Consider the following 27,828-nt stretch of genomic DNA (forward strand, 5'->3'; position numbering starts at 1 on the left):
GCAGTAGCAATGACTCATGAGCATAGTGAGGAGTTGCTGTTATTGCATGCATTCTTGCTTTTTAAACCAACTGTAGCTAAATAATAACAATAACAATAATTATTGGAAGGGACCTTGGGGGTCTTCTATTCCAACCCACTGCTCATGCAGGAAACCCTATACCATTTCAGACAATTGTTGTCCAATCTCTTCTTAAAAACTTCCGGTGTTCCAGAGCATTCACAACTTCTGGAGGCAGGTTGTTCCACTGATTAATTGCTCTCTGTCAGGAAATTTCTCCTTAGTTCTAGGTTGCTTCTCTCCTTGATTAGTTTCCATCCATTGCTTCTTGTCCTGCCTTCAGGTGCTTTGGAGAATAGCTTGACTCCCTCTTCTTTGTGGCAACCCCTGAGATATTGGAACACTGCTATCATGTCATCCCTAGTCCTTCTCTTCATTAAACTAGACCAGGGGTCAGCAACCTGAAACAGTGAAAGAGCCACTCAGAACTAGTTCCCTCACAAAAGGAAAAACTGGGAGCCGCAAAAAATGTGTGTGCATGTGCGTACATGCGCGCATGCGCAGAACAGGGTTTGACTGAAGAGTGGAGCCAAGGCGAGATATGCACCTACCCTGCATATTTGAATTGATTGGTTGAACTTTTTTAGTCCCACTTTTTTTTTTGGACTGCACATGGCAGAGGACTGGGAGCCGCAGGAGATGGCTGAAAGAGCCCCATGCGGCTCCAGAGCTGCGGGTTGCAGACCTGTGAACTAGACATACCCAATTCCAGTAGCCGTTCCTTATATGTTTTAGCCTCCAGTCCCCTAATCATCTTTGTTACTCTTCTCTGTACCCTTTCTAGAGTTTCAACATCTTTTTATATCATGGTGACCAAAACTGGATGTAATATTACAATTGTGGCCTTACAAGTGGTACTAACACTTCATGTGATCTTGATTCTGTCCCTCTGTTAATGCAGCCTGGCACTGTGTTGGCTTTTTGGCAGCTGCAACACACTGCTGGCTCATATTTAAATGATTGTCCACTAGGACTCTGAGATCCCTCTCACAGTTACTACTATTGAGCAAGTACCACCTATACTGCTATTCATCTATAGAGGGTATTCAAGACCAGTCCCATGTAGAATGTATTGTCATAGTTCACTTGTGAGGTGAGTAGCAGATAAATAATCATCTGAAGAGCCTCCTTGTTGAGGAAAGGGCACAACTGACAAGGTGAAACTGCATAAAGACCCTCCTGATCACAGCTATCATCTGCTCTTCATGCAATAGGTATGAGTCCAGTAGGACCTCCAAGTTGCACACTAGTCCATCCCACTCCAAAGATGAAAACATCCTCAACCCAGAGGCTCCAATCAGACATACAACTCAATCTCTTTGGGATCCTAGCTGAAGTGTTTCTTCCTATTCAGGCCTCCAACTTCACTTATACAGCCCAAGATTGAAATGCACAATTGATTATTAATAATACTGAAATCTGAATTAATGTCACCCAGCAGATCTATGTAGAAGTTAAAAAGTGGTTTGGTGGTGAAAGCATTAAATACTGAGGTACCCCATGTGAGTAGATGCAATTTCCTTCCTCTTGTCAACACAGACTGGGACTGACCATTGAGGAAGGAGGTGAACCACTGCAACTACTACAAATATATTGTATTTATTTATTAATCAAATATATATAGCCTCCCATCTCTGGGACTCTGGATTACTTGTATTGTACAGTGTGTGTGTGTGTGTGTATTTTACAGTGTGTATATATATACACACATTTAAAAATAGAAAAGTCAGCAATAGAAATAGAGATATTCAAAACTAAACATATATACAAATATTGAGTGGGGAGAGAAAGAAAGAAAGAAAGAGAGAACATCAAAAGGGGTGGAACCAACCTAATGTCCAGAAGGAAGGGAGAATGTTCTGTAAGATGGATACTGCAACAAAGAAGGAGATTTTTTTTAAAATCCCATTTATATCCTGCCCTTCTCCGAAGACTCAGGGCGGCTTACACTCTAAGCACAAATCAAATGTTTAGCAATAGCCTTCATTCTATGTATATGCCTGCTTATTAGGGCTTTTCCCCCCCCCCAGCGACATTATTACAAAGTCAGCTTATTGCCCCCAACAATCTGGGTCCTCATTTTATCTATCTCAGAAGGATGGAAGGCTGAGTCAACCTTTAATGTTATATGCATTTTAAAGAGATTGCATGTTATATATGTTTATTATGATTGTTTTATCCATACACTGTCACACAAGAGACACACAGATATGTAACACTCTAATAAATGGATAAATAAATTTTAGAATTACTGTTGTCTGATTATTACCTAAGTAATGGAAAGGGGATAATGCCAACCATTTCATAAGATCAATTCATTCCTTGAATTCCTAAACTGACCCATTTCACTTTAGTTATATAATAATAGGGAAATAATAAAATGTATTATTTTCAATCAAGAAAAGAACCATCATATTTAAACTTCCCCATGGATTGCCTGTTACTGAACATGGAAATGAGGATGCATAAGGCAAAACTTAAAAGATCTGTAAAAATAAATGTTGGACATCAAAACAACATACAGAAATAAATTAAAATTAATTTATTATAAAAATTAATTTTATTGTATTGTAAATCAAATGATTTGTTGTTACAAATACTGTATGGGGGGAAGATGGGAGAGAATTCATCTGCAAGTGAAAGATGATGAAATGTAATATCTAATAAAATTCCTTTTCCAGACTCACTGAGATCTTTTTTAATCAAATCTGATCTAAAAAACAAAATCCCCATTCTGGGTTTTATTTATATACCAAAGGCAGATTGTATAAGATTTTTGATACAGCAGTTTCTTTTTTCTCACAATAGTAATAGTGGTTACCAAGAGGTTCTCATTGTCTCACGATTGCTAAGACAGAGGCTTTTCTGCATTATAGACTTTGACCCAACTCAGTGTAGTTGGACTTTATCTGCTTCCCTGTGACTTCTTGATACAGATTTTTTTTAAAAAGAAGAGATTGGATAACCATTTCTCTGAATTGGTACAGGGCTTCCTGCTTGAGCAAGGGGTTGGACTAGAAGACCTCTAAGATCCCTTCCAATTCTGTTACTCTATTCTGTTCAGATTCAGCTCATTTTTCTCATGACATACTTTGTCTCTACTTTTTATTTTTTCATTGTCCAATGGTACAGGTGAAGTCTATAAAATTTGTTAGCCTTGTCACTAATTATCTTGGAGAGAAGTCAGGCATCATCTTTATTTGTAGTAGCTTGAAACAATCACTTGTGAAAGGGACCACCAATAGGTTCAACAAATTTATGTGGATTTGTTGTGCATTTAAAGATGAACAGATAGCCTTCCAACTCAGCAATGGCAAAAGGCCCAAGAGAAAAAATAATTTCTGATAAGAAATTGGAAAAGTATTAAATTTTGTGTTTAGCTGCTCCTGAAACAATATAATTAAATAACTTATTAATTTAAATTTATTTCAGCTGGAAAACATTTGGCAAACAAAGATGAGATCAAAGGAATTTGTTGGGCTTCATGGACCTGTGTAATAGGATCAGAAGTAAATGGAATCCGGACAAAGTACAGTGATGTTACAGATATTAACTCTGTAGATGGGAATTATAATAATACAGTTTTAGTGACTGGAGATGATTTTGGATTAGTTAAATTATTCAGATTTCCATGTCTTAAGAAAGGTAAGACATTGTGTCATGCATATATAAAGTCTTGCTTTATTTGTATTATGGATTATTTGATTTTTCCCCCAGTGGTTGAGATATATTCCTTTAATTTATTTAAACTTTTTATTAAAATAATGAGATGAGATAACAAATAAAAATGCTCAATCTCTAATATTACAAGAACAAGCAGAAAATTACCAGGAATCCTTTCTTTTTCATTTTAAAAATGTTAGTAAATATTTAGAAGCACATTCTAGAAAAATAAAAAAGAAATGAACTAGGAAAAAAACTGCAAGCAATACAAAACTAAGCAAAAAATTGAGGTAACTTTCAATTAATGCTATAAATGAAATTGAATAGTCAATAATAAAAGAAACAGGTGTAATAACTATCAAAAGCCAAAATGAATAATTTAGACCAATCTTCCAAATGACTCACTACTGTGTTTCCCCCCAAAAAAGACCCAACTGGAAAATAATCCCTAGCATGATTTTTCAGGACACTCGTATTATAAGCCCCACCCCAAAAATAAGCCCCAGTTAAGATTGTCAGCCAGACGGATGCATTTAGTACCGTATTTCCCCCAAAATAAGACCTAACCAGAAAATAAGCCCTAATGCATCTTTTGGAGCAAAAATTAATATAAGTCCTGGTCTTATTTTCAGGGAAACATGGTATTTGAATGATAAAGACATTGACTGGTTTTTACTGGTTATATAATTGTATAAAAAAGATAATGAGAGGGGGTTTTGAAAAAAAATATTCTGTCTTTTTAGACATTGGGTTAGTTCATCACATGCCTTAGTGGGTCTGTTGGAATAAAAAATAGAGTTTCCACCTAAGTGTTTGCTATAAGTAACATCAGAAGGCACCCCTTTAGAAATTGGGTAGGTTGCATCTGAGGAACAGGCCATTTTCAGTAGTTGTATTATGGTTTTGGAGCAGCCTTCTCCAGTTGCCTTACCCTTTTTTTAATAGTCAAGCAAATGAAGATTGCCTTCTCATTTTTCTGATATTGTTATTGTTTAATAGCGGGTTCTTTGACGCAGGAATGAAGACGAGGTAACTGAGTACAGGGAAACTCATATTTTATTTCGTGCAGAATCTGTACTGGCAAATGGCTGCAACTAGCCGCAATATATAGTCTAGCCCACAGGTCTGCAACCCGCGGCTCCGGAGCCACATGCGGCTCTTTCAGCCGTCTCCTGCGGCTCCCAGTCCTCTGCCATGTGCAGTCCCCCCCAAAAAAAGTGGGACTAAAAAAGTTCAAACAATCAATTCAAATATGCAGGGTAGGTGCATATCTTGCCTTGGCTCCACTCTTCAGTCAAACCCTGTTCTGCGCATGCGCGCATGTACGCACATGCGCACACATTTTTTGCGGCTCCCAGTTTTTCCTTTTGTGAGGGAACCGGTTCCGAGTGGCTCTTTCACTGTTTCAGGTTGCTGACCCCTGGTCTAGCCCCTAGGCGGCAGCCAATAGATTTGAAGCAACCATTGCTGCCTAGGGAGCACTGGAGACTTGTAGTCTGGGTTGCTGGAGAGCCGTTAGCTGCTGCAGCAACCCACGTGCTATTACTAATGAGCCCAGTACATAACAGTTATATTCTCACTTATATAGTTAGTTTTATCTGACAGAGACCATTATTCAGTTTATTCTTATCAATCTGCAAGATGGAACTGAAAGAAAAACAGGGAAAGAATTGTTCAATTCAGATAAAAATAGTATTCCCTCAAGGCTCCAGAAATACTGAATAGCAATATTCTGTCTTAGCTTTGTGGCAGTTGGATCTCCATTAGGTGACATAAAATGGTAGATTCTGCTTCAGTAGAAAAATGTACTCGAAATTTATTTATTTTTTATATCCCACTTATTATTTTTTCAAATAACTCAAGGCGGTGAATATATCCACTACACTTTCCTCCTTCTATTTTCCCCACAACCCTGTGCAGTGATTTGGGCTGAAAGAGAGAGTGACTGGCCCAAAGTCACCTAACTGACTTGCATGGCTAAGGTGGGACTTGAACTCATGATCTGCTTTCTAGCCTGGTGCCTTAACCACTAACCAAACTCTTTACATTCATGAACTTTATCTTGCAGGATATTTTGTTACTCATGTTTTTATAATTTTAATAATTTTTAATTTGAGTTTATGAAGGCTTATTTCAAATTTTATAAATTACATCTTGTTGGGAATCAATTATTTTATAAATACCAGGATGTGAAAAACTAAGATGATATATACAGTAGCATCTTGGAAAATGACTGTACAAGTCCTTGCAAGGCTGAAATAAGAGCTTTGTATTTAGTACATTACAAGAATCCTTGTGGCTGCCTCACGTAGCAATTTTTTGAAGTTATGAAAATATAGAACAGCTTTGTAACCAAAGCTTGCATTTACGAGTGTCACAGCATTCCATGGTGATATGATCACCATTTGCATACTTTGCAATCTGCTTGTGACAAGCAGAGTTAATGGAGAACCTATAGGTTGCAGTAATGTGGTTTTTCCATTTAACAACCATGGTGCTTAGAGATAGAGTTGCCAGTTCCAATTGTAGTTACTAAGCAAAGACTACCTCTAGAATAGGTCACAGGATTGGAAAAAATCAGTTTACATTCCAATTCCAAAGAAAGGCAGTGCCAAAGAATGTTCAAACTATCGCACCATTGCACTCATTTCACATGCTAGTAAAGTTATGCTTAAAATCCTACAAGCTAGACTCCAGAAGTATGTGGATCGAGAACTACCAGAAGTACAGGCAGGATTTCGAAGAGGCAGAGGAACTAGAGATCAAATTGCCAACATACGCTGGATCATGGAGAAAGCTAGGGAGTTCCAGAAAAACATCTACTTCTGCTTCATTGACTATGCTAAAGCATTTGATTGTGTGGCTCACAACAAACTGTGGCAAGTTCTTAAAGAGATGGGAGTACCAGACCATCTTATTTATCTCTTGAGAAACCCATATGCGGGCCAAGAAGCAACAGTGAGAACTGGACACGGAACCACTGATTGGTTCAGAATTGGAAAGGAGTCCGGCAAGGCTGTATACTGTCACCCTGCCTATTTAACTTATATGCAGAGCACATCATGAGAAAGGCAGGGCTAGACAAATCAAAAGTTGGAATTAAGATTGCCGGGAGAAATATCAACAACCTAAGATATGCAGATGATATGACTCTAATGACAGAAAGTGAAGAGCAACTAAAGAGCCTCTTATTGCGGGTGAAGGAGAGTGCAAAAGTTGGCTTAAAACTTAACATTAAGAAAACCAAGATCATGGCATCCGACCCTCTCAATTCCTGGCAAATAGATGGGGAAGAAATGGAGGTAGTGACAGATTTTATTTTCCTGGGCTCCAAGATCACCGCAGATGTGGACTGCAGCCAAGAACTTAAAAGACGCTTGCTCCTCGGGAGGAAAGCCATCGCAAATCTAGACAGCACACTAAAAAGCAGAGACATCACCCTGCCAACAAAAGTGCGTGTAGTCAAGGCTATGGTCTTCCCAGTTGCAATGTATGGATGTGAAAGGTGGACCAGAAGAAAGGCTGAGCGCCAAAGAATTGAGGCCTTTGAATTATGGTGCTGGAGAAGACTCCTGCGAGTCCCTTGGACTGCAAGGTGATCAAACCAGCCAGTCCTAGAGAAGATCAACCCTGACTGCTCTTTAGAAGGCCAGATCCTGAAGTTGAAACTCAAATACTTTGGCCACCTAATGAGAAGGAAGGACTCACTGGAGAAGAGCCTAATGCTGGGAAAGATTGAGGGCAATAGAAGAAGGGGACGACAGAGAATGAGGTGGCTGGATGGAGTCACTGAAGCAGTAGGCGTGAGCTTAAATGGACTCCAGAAGATGGTAGAGGACAGGAAGGCCTGGAGGATCGTTGTCCATGGGGTCGCAATGCATTGGACACAGCTTCGCAACTAACAACAACAACAAAGCAAAGATTACCTGTAGAATAATAATAATGATCCTTATAGTATTTTTGAATTAGTATTGATCTAAATCTGTTGTTCAACAAATGAAGAAGGATTAAGTAACATAGGTGACTAAATATGTATTTTACCCAAACTACTAACTATTGGGAAATAAAGAACATTTCTGTATATATGGATCGGTTGCATCATGTTTTGAAATTTCATGCAGAACATAGTTAAAAAGTGATTTTATAAAATTTGCAATATCTTTTGTGCACATCTGTGTATGTGTTGTGTGTGTCTTGCTTCTGTATGGCGACTTTTTAGACAGATTTGGTTTCAATTATCTTTATTTTTTAATTTTAGGTGCAAAATTCAGAAAATATGTTGGCCATTCTGCTCATGTTACAAATGTCCGCTGGTCACATGACTTCCAATGGGTAATCAGTACGGGAGGTGCAGATCATTCTGTTTTTCAATGGCGGTTTATTCCAGAAGGTGTAACAACTGGAATCCTTGAAGCAGCCCGTATAGGTAAGATTTTCAGAATTTTGAAATAAGATTGAACTAAAAGGTCCTAATTTCCTTAAATTGAAATTTTTAATCATTAATCCTCCAGAATACAGGTAGTCCTTGACTTACAACCATAATTAAATCCACAATTTCTATTGCTAAGCGAGACAGTTGTTAAGAGTTTTTCCCCACTTTATGACCTTACTTGTCACAGTTGTTAAGTGAGTCGCTGCAGTTGTTAAGTGAGTAGCATGATTGTTAAGCTAATCTGCCCCCCCCAATTGACTTTGCTTGTCAGAAGGTCAGACAAGGTGATCACATGCAGGGGCACAGCAACTGTCATAAATATGAATCAGTTGCCAACTGTCCGAATTTTGATCACGTGACCATGGCGGTTGCTGCAATGATCATGAGTATGAAAAATGGTCGTAAGTCACTTTTTCAGTGCCGTGGTAACATTGAACGGTCACTAAATGAACTGTTTTAAGTCAAGGACTACCTGTACTCAAGTCTAACATGTACATTGCCTTTTATTTTAATCTCTACTCCCAACTTGGAAAGTTATGGAAAGGTTCACTGAAAAGAAAATGTGCTTATTTAATGTTGCGCTTTGTTTTCATTTTTGGCTTAGTTCTGTATACTTCACTGTCAAGTCAGAAACGTTCACTATGTCCAAGGTCATTTGAAAATGTTTTAACATGTCAGAACTGAGATTTTACATATCTTTCCAGGCACTGAGAATTATTTTTAAAGAATTACTAAATAATTAATATTATTTCACCCATTCTGCAGAATGTGGCATAGATTCCTACAGTGAAGAATCAGATTCTGATTTATCTGATGTGCCAGAATTAGATTCAGATATTGAGCAAGAAGCTCAAATCAATTATGTTCGACAGGTGAGTAACATTGCAGTATCATATCATTAGATCAGGAACAGTTGAAATACTAAAAATAAATATCTGGAAAAAATACAGCTGTTGATTCAGTGACATCTGTAGGGAAGATAAAATAGCCAAGATGGTATTTACACTATTGTAATTGAAGTCTTGTCTTTTTTAAGTGCATGCATCATCCATACCAAAAATATAGGGCTTTGATTATGATGCTACATCCTCCAACTTGTTTCCATTGTTTTCACACATAAACATACACTCGGACACTATGGTTACAGGGCAGATTCTTACTGCCCCCTCCTGTGCACATTTGTTCAGCATTGTCAATGGGCAGAGAAATATGTTAAATAAATGCATTCTATGTAATTTAAATCAGGAGTTCCCAACCTTTTTGGTTCCAGAGAACGGCAGAGGCTTTGGCAGTTTCAGTGGCAGGTGGGATGTTTTTGCATGTGCAACCTAAATCCCACACATGCACAAATGAAGCAATCCATGATCCAGGGGTTGGGGAACCCTGATTTAAATAATTATTTAAATTATTTGATAAGGACTGTTGCAACATATTTGTGTTAATTAGATGTTGGGACATCTTTTTTAATGTAAATAAAGGATAAACATGTATCAAGAAATCAGATAGGAATCGTGGTCCTTTATCAGTGAAAAGCTCAAATTATTTGAACAAAGTTCCTAGAAGGAAGCAAAAGTGATCTTAAGGTTAATTATAATCCAATTATTCACAATGATCCTAAATGCCTTTTTCCCAGTATATTTGGTGAACTAGAAATATATTGTTTGAACATCCCCTGCTGCATATTTTATGTAAAAAGTTTTGAAGGATATAAGAAAATATATAGATAATGTTTATCAATAATAATAATAATAATGATGATGATAATGATGATAATAATAATAATAATAATAAAGTTGGAAGGGACCTTGGAGGTCATCTAGTTCAACCCCCTGCTCAGGCAGGAAACCCTATACCATTTCAGACAAATGGCTGTCCAGTCTTTTCTTAAAAACTTCCAGTGTTGGAGCATTCACAGCTTCTGGAGGCAGGTTGTTCCACTGGTTAATTGTTCTAACTGCCAGGAAGTTTCTCCTTAGTTCTAGGTTGCTTCTCTCCTTGACTAGTTTCCATCCATTGCTTCTTGTCCTGCTTTCAGGTGCTTTGGAGAATAGCTTGACTCCCTCTTCTTCGTGGCAACCCCTGAGATATTGGAATACTGTTATCATGTCACCCCTCACCCTTCTCTTCGTTAAACTAGGCATACCCAATTCCAGCAACTGTTCCTTATGTTTTAGCCTCCAGTCCCCTAATCATGTTTGTTGCTCTTCTCTGTACTCTTTCTAGAGTCTCGACATCTTTTTTACATCGTGGTGACCAAAACTGGATGCAGTATTCCAAGTTATTCTTATGCACATTTTTGTGTGTAGTTTTGTCTAGCTATGTTTCATTTTTTATTTTTTTCCTTTTTTGGAGTTTGTATTTTAATGTTTCACAGAAAATAAAAAATTGAAAAAAATAACCCAATTTCTTCTTTTGTCTCTAACTATATGCTTGATACAAGACAAGAGCTTCAACTTTTTATTTTGTTTTGTTTTGTTTTTTTCTCCCTAGCTAAACATTTGGGTTACAAGTTTCATTAAATAGTTTCAAGCGGAAACTGGTTTTTATATTAATGAAAATTTAGTGTCTGTACATGACCCTTTGGAAATCACAGCGTTGTTGCTTGGAAGAGGACTTCTTTGATATACAAATGACACTATTCCCCAAAAGCTGTCCACTCCATAAAAACCTCTTGTTCCCCTTCTCCAGAATTCTAAGGGATAGGTTCACTATTTGCAGAAATAATAATAATAATAATAATAATAATAATAATAATAATTATTATTATTATTATTATTATTATTATTATTATTATTATTATTATTATTATTATTATTATAATTATAATTATAATTATAATTTTATTTATATACCGCCCTTCTCCCGAAGGACTCAGGGCGGTGAACAGGGCAAATATATAAAAATACAAAAATACAAAAGTTAAAAAAGAATTAAATACAATGCCCAAACTAAAACAGTAAATACATATATTAAAAAACAACAATAAAATCCCAAACCCATCCCCCATCAGGCCAGGCCGGCTTGTTCGAATAAGTGCGTCTTCAGATCGCGTCGGAAGGAGCGAAGGTCGGGCGCCATATAGATTATTGCTTACCATTTCCAATTAGAAAATTATAGAATTATTTTTTCAAACAAGCTGATTACATAGTATAGCAGCCTTCGCCAATTTGGGCAAATTCTATCCTAGAAATATTAGACTACAACACAATACAGGATGAGAATTATGAAAATTGTCATCTAATACTTTTCAGTCATTAGAGTAGAAAAAGATATGATACAGGACAATGACATAGATCTTTCAAATTACCAGCAATGATACCAGCAAACAATAAGAAGCAATTTGAATTACTTATTATGAGCTTATAATTAAAAAGTAATTTTTCTTTCTTTTTTGCAGGTTTACAAAGAAGATCTACCTCAACTGAAACAGCAACGTAAAGAGAAAAGCCACTCAGTGCCCTTCCTTAAGAGAGAGAGAGCTCCTGATGACAGTTTAAAGCTGCAATTTATACACGGGTATAATAAATTTTCAACAGTACCTTTTTTGGTAGTTTGGTAGTTTACAGAAAGAAAGAGATAACCCATTCTTAAACAAAAATAGCCTTTAGATTTAAAGTCTATGCCTGGAGTTAAGAGATGAAATGAGTAACATGAGACACTCTGATTCTTACATTGGAGAAAGCTATTTAGTAATCAAGGATAGAGAGCTTCAGGGCTGAAAACAGAGCAGCCACAAATGCATTAACTCAAAAAGGAGGGAGGAAGAGTGCCAGGATTTGAACCTACAGAGCACTGTATATCAGGCAGGTTTTCTGCATGCTGATTCATGCAGATCTTCGTTGTGGATAAGGCTTCCTAATTCTCTATAATAACATTAAAAAGGTAAAGGTTCCCCGCACATGCGTGCTAGTCGTTTCCGACTCTAGGGGCCGGTGCTCATCTCCGTTTCAAAGCCGAAGAGCCAGCGCTTGTCTGAGGACGTCTCCGTGGTCATGTGGCCGGCATGACTAGACGCCAAAGGCGCACGGAACGCTGTTACCTTCCCACCGTAGTGGTCCCTATTTTTCTACTTGCATTTTTACGTGCTTTTGAACTGCTAGGTTGGCAGAAGCTGGGACGAGTAACAGGAGCTCACTCTGTTACGCGGCACTCGGGATTCGACCCGCCAAACTGCCGACCATCTGATCGACAAGCTCAGCGTCCTAACCCACTGAGCCACCACGTCCCTATATAATAACATTACCTATGTAATTTTTGTGCCTGCTTGGGAATGCAGGACTGAGAGAAAGATGGATATATTATGCCAGCTGTAAAACCTTGTTGATAATTATCAATCAAGGAATACTGATTTTCTGTTCAGATCTCTGCCTTTGGTTATGGCTTTCCTCCTTCCTCTTTCTTACACAACACCAAATCTGCTGTTGACTTTGAAATAAAGGTAAGTATGACTGCAACACAGTGTTAACATCTGAAATGGTGTAGTCTCCTGTTTGAGCAGTTGGTTGGACTAGAAGACCTCCAAGGTCCCTTTCAGCTATATTCTGATTAAAATTGAAGAGTTAATCTGTTAACACAGTGTTCATCTGTTGTGTTATTAGCCAACTACTGTACATATTTTCCCCAATACCCTTTTCGTTCACTCTCCAGCAATGTATATTTCCTTAGAATGTTTTTTACAAGGCTGTATTTGAGGTTCTCCCTTTAAGATTTGTTTCTCATTTTAATGAAATGATTGTCATAATCCTTCCAAGTTTGATAATTTCCCTTATGCAAAAGGACTGTATCATTCTCAGTACAAAGTTGTTACTATTTGGTCATTGACCACTGTTTATTTCTTTTATTTCTGGGATTTATTTATCACCTCTGTCAGCTAGGATATTAGATAGTATCTAACATCTAAAACTGATAAAGCAAATCTCAGGCATATTGAAATTGAAATCAAAGTTCGAACACCCGGATAAGGTAAAAACTAAAGCAGTTTTAATAAAATCGAGCTTTCATTGGCCAACTGCCAACATCGTCAGGATAGAATTGCTGGAGAGGTGAAATTACATTTATATCATTGGCGGTTTTGCGCTCCACTCATGGAGTGCATCACTGGTCTGTTTGTCCATCAGCTGTATTATCTCGAACTGCTTTTCACTCGTTCTCGTGGAGTGCAATTGCCTCTGGGTGCTCGCTGTCAGTGGGAAATCGCTGTCTGTTCTTCTGGTCGTGATCAATGCCCTTGTCATTGTGCGTGTCCTCATGCCAAACGTCCTTGGGGATTGTTCCTCCCCCTTCTTGCTTTTTGTGATGCAGTGTTGCTGTGTGACTGTGCGATCTTGATCTTGGTTCAGTGGTATACTCCGTGAGTGTTCGCGTTGTCTGCACCGTTCCTCTTCCTAACTCCTAAGGGCTTAGTATGCAGAGAGGAGTTCTATATGACGGTTAATTGAGGAACGGTCCGAAAACCAGGCCTCTTTAAATAATCGGCCGCCCTTGGTGTTGTCTTGGGCAATCACCTCAGTCCCCACCAAATCAAAGGTATGGTTGTGTGTAACCATGCGTGCCCACACCTGCGAATGTTGTTCCTGTCTTTTAACTGCAAGCTCGTGTTCATGTATCCTAGTCCCCAACTGTTTTGCTGTCTCCCCAATATAATTACAGTGACAGTTCTCACATGGCATCTTGATTGGGGAGTGTATCCTTTGGATGCATGACACGAAGGAAACCTCTTGTGGATTCTGTAGAATGCCAACTTGCGGTCTGCTGTTTTCAACACCGAACCATACATGAGCTAATTAACAACCATCATAGGATTAGCGCCATGACAACAAGAGTTCACGATTGCCAGTACAGTGAGCACCCAGAGGCAATCGCACTCCACAAAAACGTGTGCAAAGCAGTTTGAGTTAATACAGTCAATGGAAACAAACAGACTAGTGTTGCGCTCCATGAGTGGAGCGCAAAAGCGCCAATGATATAAATGTAGTTTCACCTCTCCAGCAATTCTATCCTGATGACGTTGGCAGTTGGCCAACGAAAGCTCGATTTTATTAAAACTGCTTTGGTTTTTACCTTATCCCGGTGTTCGAACTTTTGTTTCTATCTATCTATCTATCTATCTATCTATCTATCTATCTATCTATCTATCTATCTATCTAGATATATACATTTTAATACAAATAATACAGTTAATACATTTTAATACAAATAATGCAGACTTCATATTAACTTCATATTATTTAAATATAAACTTAAATAAATTCTGTTTTTTTTAATACTATTCAAACACCAAGTATGTCACTCTGCTACTTTGAGCTTATATCATAATATAAAATAGTTTATATCCTAATATATGGAGCATCATCCCTGCAAAGAAAAGATCGATCATCATTTGATAGACATTGAAGTTATGGTTTTGCCATCAGATCTGGGAATGCCAGAGTGATATAGAGTGCATTAAGTGGTTGTTTGATTGTTGTCAGCAAGGGGATGAGGGTTTATTGGGTTTTGTATCTGAGGTTATACTTCTGCAAGCTGCTTGGAGTCACTGTGAGTGAATTGGCTGTATAATTTCTAGATAGATAGATAGATAGATAGATAGATAGATAGATAGATAGATAGATAGATAGATAGATGATAGATAGATATTTTTATTTTTTTATTTTATTTTAATTCCATTTATATCCCGCCCTTCTCCGAAGACTCAGGGCGGCTTACAAGCTTAGCAGTAGCCTTCATTCTATGTATATGCCTGCTTATTAGGGCTTTCACACACACACCCCAAGCGGCATTATTACAAAGTCAGCTTATTGCCCCCAACAATGTGGGTCCTCATTTTACCTACCTCGGAAGGATGGAAGGCTGAGTCAACCTTGAGCCTGGTGGGATGCGAAGCTGCACTAATTGCAGGCAGCTGGTGTTACTTAAGGAGGCATTAGCCCACTGCTCCACCAAGGCTCTGATATTGATTAGAAATAAGCCCTTTTAATTTCAGCAAAATATGATTCAGTATAAATGATAACACTAGGATCACAGTACATGTTCCTTTGCTTCCTCAACTAACAAGATTCTTGTTGACTTATTTACCTGTTGATTTTTTTCTACTGATTTCAGTTATAGAGGCTATGATTGTCGAAACAATTTATTCTACACTCAGACTGGAGAAGTGGTTTATCATATTGCTGCTGTTGCTGTGGTGTATAATAGACAGCAGCACACCCAAAGACTATATCTTGGTCATGATGATGACATTCTCAGCCTTGCCATCCATCCTATGAAAGATTATGTTGCTACTGGACAAGTGAGTATGTAAGAAACATGATCACTGGCAAATTAATGTTAAAAATACAGATTTTCTCACTTACAGGATTCAATCCAGGAAACGGAATGTTTGGCACATATTTATAACAATCCAAATTTTGTGGACTGTAGTTCAATTAGTTAGATTAATAATGGGTTTCCAAGCAATTCACTTAACCTTGGGAGGGGTTGTAAACAAAGACTGAAGAATAATGAATGCCAAAAATACAGAATGCAGAAATACAAAACAGTATTCACAAATTGCACTGTGTTATTTTCCGGTTGTGATGTGTTGTTGATAATTTGTAGCTACCAGTTTTGCCCTCCTCCCTATTCCTCTCTGGAGTGAATACATCCAGAATCAAAAGAATTCCTAAATTAAATTTTCCAGTTGTGAATCGCTACATAGTGAGATAGACTATGGATTTTATAGCCTATATTGTCATAAGCATATTCGTATTTAAATAGTGTGAGATTGATAAAATAATATGAGGAAACTAAACATGTTCAAAATAGGTTTCATAAATTTTTTAGAACTCATATAAAGTCTCTTTTCAATCACATTCAATTGCAATAGATATATCCATGTATATTTTTTAAAAAGAATGCAGATGTGATTTGGCATTATTTCTTAAGCTATAGCACTGGGATTTTCTTATCGTTTTATATCCCAAGACTAACTTTGTTTTGTCAGAGATAACATAGCTATGACATACATTTTAAAAAATGTTCAAATTATTTAGTATATGTTCTGATTCAAATGAACTCAAAAATGTTTTGAAGATTTTTGTGGTAGTGAGAAAATTCAACCATGTAATAGGGAAAATATAATTTCTGTAGTTTCAATAAATGAAAAAATAGGAAATTTTTGAAATAAAATAAAATAAAATAAAAGACAGTAATGCAGTTCAAAGAAACTTAAAATCTATGGCTGGCCCGATACATACTCAATTTGGTTATAAAAAGATAGGCAGTAAATTTGGATATTGCCTTCAGCAGCATTGGTGATGTCAAGTACTTTTTCTATGTTTTTCTTAGATAAAATTAAGGTTGGGAAATTAAGTAGAAATTTCCAACTCTAATTTTCATTCTTAGAGCCCCCCCCCCCAAAAAAAGAAGAAGATCTGAATTGCCATTTTTCAGATTGATTTTGGATTCTGCTTCAACTTTGGAGGTCATGGAAGGTAATCAGGAGGGTTTGCTCTTTGTAGCTTCCCAATTCTATTCTAACCCTTAAAATCTTTTTCTGAAAGCAAAAATATAAATGCTGATTTTCACACCAATTTCAGTCTCAAGCTGTTTTCAGAGACAGTGAAAACACATTTATTTCTGGAAAAAGAAAAATTATGCATTCAAAATTCCATGGCAAAATGGCTGGATTTTGGCACTATAGTATCAGGGAGCCAGGATGCTACAACAGGCTGATACCATTCAAGTATATCTGGGGAAGAATATATAGGCAATCAGAAAACCCTTTGTACTGTATATGCACAACTATTGATAAAGAATTGATTTAAAGGAGTTACCTTTACAAATCTAGAAGCACTAACTGTTTGCTAAGAAAGATTTGCTTTTTTAGAGGTTTCATTCCCAAACCATTTGGGATTTTTGAAGATAACTTTGGATTGATATATATTGATATAATTCAATATGGTTGAATCAGTGTATTGTGATACCATTCTATTGCACCAACTGCAGTTATGGCAATCTATTCCTCATTGAAAAAGACACCTATCAACTATTTATTTATAGTCTCAGACTAATAAAAATATAATACAAAATTGTAAATATAAAAATATCCCCATTTTCACCACGTGGCGCCCTGTTTCCACTGCATAGTGCCCCATTTTCACCGTGCGGCACCCTGTTTGCATAGCGATGGGACATGCGCGGGTGGGGGTGAGTGCACGCACATGTGTGCATGTGTGTGCACTGGGTAGCTGTCCTGCGGCCCGGTGGCCAGCAGGCCATGGCCCGGTAGTGGGCCATGGCTCACAGATTGAGGACCCCTGTGATAAAATACTGTTAGGATGAGCAAAGCTATCTCAGTCATGAGATCAGATCTGTATTTAGATAGAAGTAGATTTAAACAATTTGCTTTAACCCAAAATATCTAATATCATATCTATGCCCCCTTGGTTCAGAGAAGATATTAGCAATTATGTAGCAGTTTTCTGAATCTCCTATAACCAAAGAAAACCTATTGAGAAGAAATATCCTAGTCATTTCTTCCAAGCAGCCACTATCACTATCACCTAGATATATCCATACAGAGTTACTAAGATACTGGTGGCATCTAGATATCAGCTCTCATTTTATTTGTTTTATAAATTTTAGCCCTTTGGTAAATCAAATAATTAATTGAGCCCAAGTATGACTTCTACGGAAATATTTTATATTTGATTGAACATAATAGATTGAAGGAATAAAACAGAAGGGAATCCAGATGACAGCTCTTAGAATGGAAAAAGTGCATTAAATTAGAAAAGGCAGTCAGCAAGGTGAGTAGCAAACTTCAGTCAGGCCCCTAGAAATCAAATCAAACAACTTGTAAGAAACATCAAATTAAAGAAACTAGAACTTTGTTTATGAAATGAGACCTTTGTTTATAGAAACTAGACCTTTGTTTCTTTATGATTAAAGAAACTAGACCTTTATGAACAAAAGCTCTTTTGACTGAAAGTACTTATTGCATTGGGTTTTTATTTAATGGCAACTGAAATAATTGCTCTCATTTAGGTTGGGAGAGATGCTGCTATTCACATTTGGGATATACAGATGCTCAAATGTTTGTCACTGCTAAGAGGCCAGCATCAAACGGGAATATGTGCACTTGACTTTTCAGGTAAGCTGCTATGTAATGAATGTTGCTTTAGAATGAGAAATAATGTTGTTTAATCATATGGTAACTCAAATAATTTTTGTCCATAAAAGATCATATCCCTCTCCTCTCATCTTCCAAGATAGCATTCCAAAATATTCAAAGTAAAACTTTTTTCTGAACTAGGAAGCAGAATCTTTTCCTTCAAATGCATGAAGCTACTCTAGCTTCCCAGACAAATTCTACCTAGTAACCATGCAGCAAGGCTGCTTGTGATCTGTCCAGAGATCACATTTTTTTTATTTAAAACTATGGGTCCCCCCCTGATTTTCACTTATAGGAAGCATTCAGTTCTATTAAGTAGGGTTAAGCCTCTGTCACAAAACATAACAAGACAATCACTTTCCCACATATCAAGCTCACAACTGTGGGATTCTTAACTTCATATCTGTGGGCACCATTCCTTGACTTGATTTCTCACCTAAACTTCATGTGTGTGTCTGTGTATATGAATGAGCAGAACTGGCAATGGCAGCCATAATGTTTTCATTATGCTCTCCAATTATGAAAAAAATGGGGCTCTCTGTCATAGGCAACTGTTAAGTCCTTTTCTACAATAATTATAGTTAGGAGAAGAAGGAGGAAGAAATAAGTATAAATTAAGTCATTGTGAAAGTTTGATTATTGTAGAACATCCAACTTGCTTATTCCTGGCACCATAACATAGAAATTTGCAATGAATATTACATTTGTCACATTTCATTTCAAGATATCTCATGATGTACTATGAATTGGTTTTGTACAGCTGATGGGAAATGCTTAGCTTCAATTGGATTAGATGACAATCATACCATTGTACTGTGGGACTGGAAAAAAGGAGAAAAGATGGCAGTAACCAGGTAAGAATACTATCATATTGCATCCATTGTTGTACATATTTTATATAATGTAAATATTCTATGATGCTGTTCCAGGAGTTTTTAAAAAAAAACATATTGTTGACCAATATAGAAAGAGAGATGATGATGATTACATCAATTATTCCAATTATGCCTTTGTAGCAGTTCTTCCTCCCGTCCTTCAAAACCATTCCCTTTTCCCTCAGCAGGCGTCAAGAAAACAAAATGCATTTGTTCATCTAGCCAAGAAAGTCTTACATTTATGACAACTTTTTATGACAATTTCTGTACTTATTATATGTTATTGTTGTTAGCCGCCCTGAGTCCTTCGGGAGATAGGGCGGGATATAAGTCCCATTAATAAATAAATAAATAAATAAATAAATAAATAAATAAATAAATAAATAAATAAATTTTTCAAATGGTTGTAGTTTTCCTGTGCTGTTACTGTACCTTTTGTGCTTCAGTTCAGCATACCTCTTAATCAGTGTTTAACCTATAGCATTAGAAGTGTCCATCCAGATATCAATTATTTTAAAAAAATAGTCTTAAATGGTTCTGCAGAGAAAATACTTAGATTTTGGGAGACTGAACTGAATCACAAAGCACAAATCTAGCAACTGGAAATGGCCGCTTATTCTCCTAGTTCTCCTACAATGGCTGTACTATAGGTAACACCTACCATTTGCTCATACAGTACTAGAAATGTAAATGATGAACAACTTTGCAACTGTTTACTGCCCATTTTATATGTAGCACTAAATTGTGTAATAAATAGCTTCTAACAGCACTGCATTCATTAATAGGTTTTCAGCAATAATTGTATAGAGAAAAATACCAGAATATCTGTGTGTCAGAAATTATAGGGTCTTTAAACCTTTCAGTGATTATGGAACTGATCTGTGATATACTGTGGTTCCCTTCCTTATGCATCTCATCGAAATCTGCCCCTATTGTTTGGGGGACTAATTGAAAGAATCTAAGTCACAGTACAAGGAGAAACTGAGCAAACTGAGACATAATGAAAATTATTGTGCCCTTTCTTATAGTGTACAACTGTAACATGGAATCTAAATTACTATGACATTCAAAAATTACTTTGCTGTTTCTTGAGTCAAAATCATTTAAATCAAACTATTCTACACATGTGTTCTTTTGTTGAATTCAGTGGTGTATTAAAGGGGAAGACTATTCTCTGAAAATATTTGCCATGCAGTTTTTGTGATATAAATGGATCTGCAAATCATTTTTTCTTTCTGTTAAATCACTTTTGTGCCCCAGGTTTATCTTTTTTTCACCCTAATTTTGAATAAGCGTTTCCTTGGCATTCTTTGATTTCATTCACTTTTGGAAGCTTAATAGTTTACCTAGTAATTGCATGCACGAACAAAGCATTTGGGGAAAACTGGGTCATGTATTTCACTGGTTTTCTAATGGATGTGTTCTCTTTTTAGGAAGTAGCATTTTTTTTATATAAGTCTGTGGCAGTTTCTGATTTTTTTATTCTATTCTAATATGCAGTATAGGAGGCTGTCTTTTAACTGAGACTGCTTACATTTTTAATAGTTTCTTATTTATTGCCTGATGGGTTAAAATGATACTTAGGTCTCTTAAATAATGTGTCCTATGTCACATTTCTGATAATATGTCTTGACCTTATTCAAATAGACCTATATATTTGTACCTTACAAGTTATTTATTAATGGATTTCTATTGTTGGTGTGATATATAAAATTAGATTCCCTAGCTTTTCACTTGTTTGGGAATCTCTATTCCTCTGATGTTTAGATGCATTTAGGATATCAGCCAGAGACATTCCAAGCACTGGCTGTTATAGCTTCTCACCTCCAAAATAGTTGGCTAACAATTGCATCCAATGAGTATATTAAAAAACTTTTTTAATCAAATCACAAAATCAGATAAGGTCATATAAATATAAACTCTACAATATTAAGTATGATAAAATTAGTCCATCATAATAAAATTGAAGGTATACTCAATACATTCTTATAAAGATTTAATCCAGTTTGTGTAGTTTGGACAGTGGTGGGATTCAAATATGTGAACAACCGGTTCTCTGTGTGGATGCCGCTTCCAGAAGTCCATTCTGGGCCTGGGCAACAAAAAATTAGCTACCAGATCTGCGGAAGTGGTGCGAACTGGCTGAATCCCCCCAATATAATTGGACCTCTTTGCAAATAAGCAATAAATTATTCAAAAGAATTGCAATGAATCAGTCCATGATTAGTTTCCTAATTCCTGTTCAACATGCAGATTAAGATTTTGTTAAAATTAATTGGATATGAGAGCATGAATTGCAATTGAGCACTCCTTCACTGAACTACATCTCTACTAACACATCAGTATGTAACTATGTACTTTCCCATTTACTAATTTTATTACTTAGATAAAAATACCAAGACTGGATAGATTTAACTAAGGAATGATACCTTCAAAAATTTACTACACAATTAAAATAAAACTGATTCGTTTATATGAGAATCTTACTGGATTTGACGAGGATCTTGGAGTCCTAGTGGACAATCACTTAAATATGAGCCAACAGTGTGCTGCAGCTGCCAAGAAACCCAACACAGTGCTAGGCTGCATTAACAGAGGAGTAGAATCAAGATCACGTGAAGATAGGGTTAAGATACAGGAGGATCTGGACAGACTCGAACACTGGGCACTATCTAACAAAATGAAATTCAATTGTGAAAAAAGTAAGGTTCTACATTTAGGCAGGAAAAATCAAATGCACAGGTATAGTATAGGTGGTACCTTGCTCAATAATAGTAACTGTGAGAGAGATCTCGAAGTCCTAGTGGACAATCACTTAAATATGAGCCAGCAGTGAGCTGCAGCTGCCAAAAAAGCCAACACAGTGCTAGGCTGCATTAACAGAGGGATAGAATCAAGATCACGTGAAGTACTAATACCACTTTACAATGCCTTGGTAAGGCCACACCTAGAATACTGCATCCAGTTTTGGTCACCACGATGTAAAAAAGATGTCGAGACTCTAGAAAGAGTACAGAGAAGAGCAACAAAGATGATTGGGGGACTGGAGGCTAAAACATATAGGGAACGGTTGCTGGAATTGGGTATGTGTAGTTTAATGAAGAGAAGGGTGATGGGTGACATGATAGCAGTGTTCCAATATCTCAGGGGCTGCCACAAAGAAGAGGGAGTCAAGCTATTCTCCAAAGCTCCTGAAAGCAGGACAAGAGGCAATGGATGGAAACTAGTCAAGGAGAGAAGCAACCTAGAACTAAGGAGAAACTTCCTGACAGTTAGAACAATTAACCAGTGGAACAACCTGCCTCCAGAGGTGGTGAATGCTCCAACACTGGAGGTTTTTAAGAAGAGACTGGACAGCCATTTGCCTGAAATGGTATAGGGTTTCCTGCCTGAGCAGGGGGTTGGACTAGATGACCTCCAAGGTCCCTTCTAACATCATCATCATCATCATTATTATTATTATTATTATTATTATTATTATTATTATTATTATTATTTCCAAGGTCGCTTCCAACAACAACATCAGCATCATCATCATCATCATCATCATCATCATTATTATTATTATTATTATTATTATTATTATTATTATTATTATCATTATCATTATTATTATTATATTGATAATATTAAGAGAAACCTCTGTTAATTCTATTGTTTGTTAAAAATGCTAATGGTGATAGAACCATTTGAACTTTTTAACCCCCACAATTAGTCAAAACAGCTTTTAATTTATAGTTTTAAAATCCTTCTGTATCAAAATCATCAATAATATATAAGTGAAAATACTAAATGTCTTCTCTATTTTGTTCAGTAATAGCACTGTAAGACATGGTTACTACTGTTAAAGGATCCACATCCTCTTTTTAAAAAAGTAGGATGTTACTGTTACAATAGTACAAAAAATCTATTCATTTATTCTTTATTTTTTAATGTGATGCAGGGGTCATAAAGATAAGCTCTTTGTAGTGAAGTGCAACCCTCATCGTGCTGATAAACTGGTGACTGTTGGAATAAAGCACATCAAATTTTGGCAACAAACAGGTAGTAGAATTTATCTTATTTCTTCACCAAAAAGTTGATTCAGATAGTTTAGTTTCATTACAGACACAGCAAAATTTTCCTATGAGTATTCTGTTTTTTACCACTCTTGCTTGAAGACTTACATACTTGTTGTACAACTAAATGTCTTGTTGATGTTTTGATTTATGGTGAGGGCTTGAATCTTTCAGGAGCAAAAAAATGGGGGAAAAGGAAAAATTAGTGGGATATGAAGGAAATTTTTAGTAGCCCTTGATTCTATTCCTACTGGAGGATTGGATGTGGCAATCCAATAGTAAAGTTAGGGTTAGGGTTAGTAAATGCATCTAGAATTGCTTTGAAATGAGATGGGTGGCAAATAAATTTAATAATAATAAAGTTTATTTATAATTTAAATTAATAATTAGAGATAGACAGACAGACAGTTGGAGAATCGGTTTGGTCTAGTGATCAAGGCACCAGGCTTGAAAGCAGAAGACCATGAGTTCAAGCCCCCCCTTTAGCTATGAAGGCCAGCTAAGTGACTTTTGGACAGTTCTGTCTGCAGCCCAACCCACTTTACAAGGTTGTCATGGGGAAAACAGAAGGAGGAAATTGTGTTGAATATATTCACCACCTGGAATTATATGTAAAAATCACAAAAATGCCCTGGAAGCATGACATCAGATTTTGGCAGTCCATTTCCTGTGATGCAAATTTTAGTGATTTTTTTCTCTAAAAAATAAGAGCCCTGTAATAATGTTTATGCTGAATTAATTTATTTTGTCTTTGGAAAAACCCAGACACCCTGAACCATAAATCATCCTTCATTTTGAAGATGTGATCATATTATTGTCGTATCCTCTGCAGCTCAGAAAAACCAAAAACATTATAAAAAAATAAGTAATGCCTCCCCCCAGTAATGGATGGTATAATTATACTTGGCAATTTCCCACATATTCTGCCTATCAATTTAACATTGTTTCCTTCAAAATATGCAATTCAAACATACTAGGATTTTCTTTGTCTTCCCCCCCCACACACACACACACTTTTTGTTTTACCCTATCGGTTTTTAGTAATAGATAATTGAAATTTATATAGTCCTTGATAACAATCCTTATTGATCTATCATGACTATCCAGGTGGTGGTTTTACCTCAAAATGTGGCAAGTTTGGAAATATCGGGAAACAGGAAACCATGATGAGTATTTCGTATGGAAAGATAGAAGATCTCGTTTTCTCTGGATCTGCAACTGGAGATATTTACATCTGGAAAGATGTTTTGTTGGTTAAGACAGTAAAATCTCACGATGGGCCTGTATTTGCTATGCATGCTTTAGATAAGGTAAAAATTGTCTTGTCGTGCAACTCTGTAAATCAGCTGCATCTTTTCATGGGATTGTGCAGCTATTTCCAGCTACTGCAGTGTTAGCTCAGGAAACAAAATATTTGGTTTAAGGAGTTGCACACAGGTATTCTGTATGTTCTAAAGCAGAGGTCCCCAACCTTTGGGGCACCAGAGACCGGTTCCATGGAGAAATGTTTTTGCATGTACCAGAGAATGCGTGGTTTTGTGTGCTGGCTGCATCCCATGGATGGGGCTTTGCTTGTTTGTGCGGACCAGTTGCTAGCATGTCACGGCCCAGTACCAGTCTACGGACCAGGGGTTGGGAACCTCTGCTCTAAAGTATCATTTTACCTACAAAACTAAAGTGCCACAGAGCTTAAGTATGCATACATAGTTTGTGTAAATTTTGGCTTTAAATATCCCAGAATGATATTTGAATTGGATAAGTGCTATAAATTTCTCATCCTTGTTTCTAGTAAGACAATTTAGGATAGATGGGTTACTCAGTTGTTGCATTTGGAACTAAATAAATGCTCCTTTGAACATGAAAATAGTAATCTTAATTAATGTAGCCACTAGACACAATGTATTACCTATTATTTTACCTATTTTTTCATTCTTTCAATATTTGATATTCAGATTGAATACCATAGCCAAAAGATCATCATTCATAGACAGGAGGCAAATATCAGCAAGCTTGGGGAGACAAGATTAGCAGAAGCATATGAATAAATGTGTTTCGTTTTGTAATTCAGTGACATTCATTTTTTTGCCACCTAACTTTATATTGTCAATGCATTAAGAAGATTTATAAATCTGTTTCTGTACAGGGCTTTGTGACAGGTGGGAAGGATGGCGTTGTGGCACTTTGGGATGATACATTTGAGAGATGCTTGAAGACATATGCCATCAAAAGAGCAGCTCTCTCACCTGGGTCTAAAGGTATAACTACTCTAAGTTACAATAGGCAGGAATAAAGACTGCTTATAATAAAACATAAAGAGACATTGCAAAATTCTAGTAAATCTGTAATAACTCTTTCAAGGCCACCAGTTTTGCACTGTTCTATGAAAGGTAAGAAGTCCACGGAAATTATGCTATAGCTTTTTGACATAAGTAATGTCATGAAAATAAAGAGCAAGAGGTAACAAGGAATTAAAGGCAGGAGGTGAAAGAAAAGAAATCTAATTAAATCTAATTTATAGTAACACTATTATACCTCTTCCTACCTTTCTATTCCTGTAAATTATATATGCTTCCTGTGTATACATATGCTGCATTAGTTTCTTTAAATATTATGAAAACTTCATCAACTTCTTCCAACAATTTCCTTGGCCTTCCTCTTCCTCTTGAACCACTCATTCTTTTCTTCATATATTTGTTTTGCAATTTAGTCCTCGTTCATTCTCATTATAAAATCAAACAACCTAAAGATACTTCTTTTTGCACTCGTCTTTCATTTTTTGTTCAATCAATGTTTATTAAGAATTCATTTATTCTTGAAACAATCTCTTCTTATTTGTCTGGAACAGTGTTTGGCAGAATTCTGACTGAAAGGATACAAGAGGTTATAAAGGACTAAAATTTGAGAAATGCAATTCAACTTTAGCTAACTTGGGAGTATGATGGCCAGATTTTTGATCCTCAACAGGTTGTTAAGATATATATGAATGGAACAAAGAAATTGTACTGTATGCCTACTGATGTAAAGAGTAGAGGTAGTCCTCAACTTACAACAGTTCGTTTAGTGACCATTCAATGTTACAACGGCACTGAAAAATGTTAATTTTTCATAGTTACGACCTCTGCAGCATCCCCATGATCATGTGAACAAAATTCAGATGCTTGGCAACTGGTTCATGACCGTTGCAGTGTCCCAGGATCATGTGATCACCTTTGCAACCTTCTGACAAGGCAAAGCCAATGGGGAAGCCAGATTCACTTAACAACTAGATTACTAACTTATCAACTGCAGTGATTCACTTAACTACTGTGGCAAGAAGGGTCATAAAATGGGGCAAAACTCGCTTAACAAATGTCTCACTTAACAACAGAAATTTTGGACTGAATTGTGGTTGTAAGTAAAGGACTACCTATATACAAGATAGTGAGTTAATGTTTATGGAATGTTTTGTATGTATATATGATACCAGTGATATATAAAGGCACTAAAGCATGAGAGAATAAGTGCAATGCTTAGCAAATGGGTCAAAACTGAGGTTATATGAGGTTTAATGTAGTTACATATAAATGTGACATTAGAGGTGTGTTAATTACAGATATCAATATGTAGGCACTTTTGTATACATGATTATCATATTGTTAGATGAGAACCTAAATAGTTTTCATGATTTGCAAAGAATGTTAGATTGATGGGATTTTTTTCTTTTTGTTGTTAGTATTGGATGTTTATTAGACTGTTTTTTTTCTTTTTTTCCTTTTCTTTATTTTGTAGTTTATCTTTGGTGATATAAAATAAATAAACATGTTTAAAAATGTTAGATTGATGAGGTAATCAGAAATATGTATCTGAAAATTGAGGTATCAAAGACAAAAGTTGTTTTGCTTGACATAGAAAATAGAATAAACGATTGCAAGTTATAATCACTGAATTAATGCAGAGTTCCCTAACCTTTCAGGGTTGGTGGCCCAGAGTGGGAGGGGGGGAAAGAAGGGATGGTTTTTTGGGGGGGTTGAATGCATGTTCTCCGATTGCTCATGCAAGTGGGGCTATGAGCACTCACACAAGTGGAGCTACAACCGCCCATGCAAGTGGGTCCACGAACACCTGCAGTGCTCACAGCAACCCACAGTGCTTGCGCAACAATGCTCATGGTGACACTCATGCAAGTGGAGCCGTGAATGCTTGCAACACTCACAGTGACACACAAGTGGGGCTGTGTGCATATGCGCATTGGCCACCCATTTGTGCTGCCTGGTGGCCAATGGGCCACAGCCCAGTAGTACGCCACGGCCTACAGGTTGGGGGGCCCTGAATTAATGTACTTAATTATTTACTTAATAATGTGAATTTAGAATAGAATTGTTCTGAACCAGCCCTCTTCTCACAACCCCTAATTAAAAGAAGAGTCTGGAAAGCGTCCAAGGCTAAAAGGCTTCTGCCAAGATTTAATTACGCAGTTAACAAAAACACAAGAGCTTGTCTTCTCAAGCGGAAAAGTTGCTTTCAGCAACCAGCCCCTCCCCAAACACTTCTTTTATAGAGAGCTCAGGGCGTGGTCTCTCTGTGCCTCCTCCCGAGGAGTCCCATAGT

At 36.7% G+C, this 27,828-nt stretch overlaps 1 protein-coding gene across 1 annotated transcript in view; it reads left to right on the forward strand.

The window, feature by feature from the left end:
- The window catches only part of EML6 (EMAP like 6), a gene marked incomplete at its 5' end in the record, with an annotated part of 142,509 nt that overhangs the window by 48,256 nt on the left and 66,425 nt on the right, over positions 1–27,828 (forward strand). The window contains 10 exons of the mRNA XM_081320691.1: positions 3,493–3,705; positions 7,982–8,149; positions 8,921–9,027; positions 11,553–11,671; positions 15,257–15,443; positions 18,182–18,287; positions 19,069–19,162; positions 23,127–23,227; positions 24,349–24,551; positions 25,385–25,496. Of these exons, the coding sequence (XP_081176817.1) occupies positions 3,493–3,705; positions 7,982–8,149; positions 8,921–9,027; positions 11,553–11,671; positions 15,257–15,443; positions 18,182–18,287; positions 19,069–19,162; positions 23,127–23,227; positions 24,349–24,551; positions 25,385–25,496 (1,410 nt within the window). The remainder of the gene's footprint in view (positions 1–3,492; positions 3,706–7,981; positions 8,150–8,920; positions 9,028–11,552; positions 11,672–15,256; positions 15,444–18,181; positions 18,288–19,068; positions 19,163–23,126; positions 23,228–24,348; positions 24,552–25,384; positions 25,497–27,828) is intronic.

The sequence above is a fragment of the Vipera berus genome (assembly GCF_964194415.1).
Source record: "Vipera berus genome assembly, chromosome: 1".
In the NCBI taxonomy this organism is placed as follows: Eukaryota; Metazoa; Chordata; class Lepidosauria; order Squamata; family Viperidae; genus Vipera; species Vipera berus.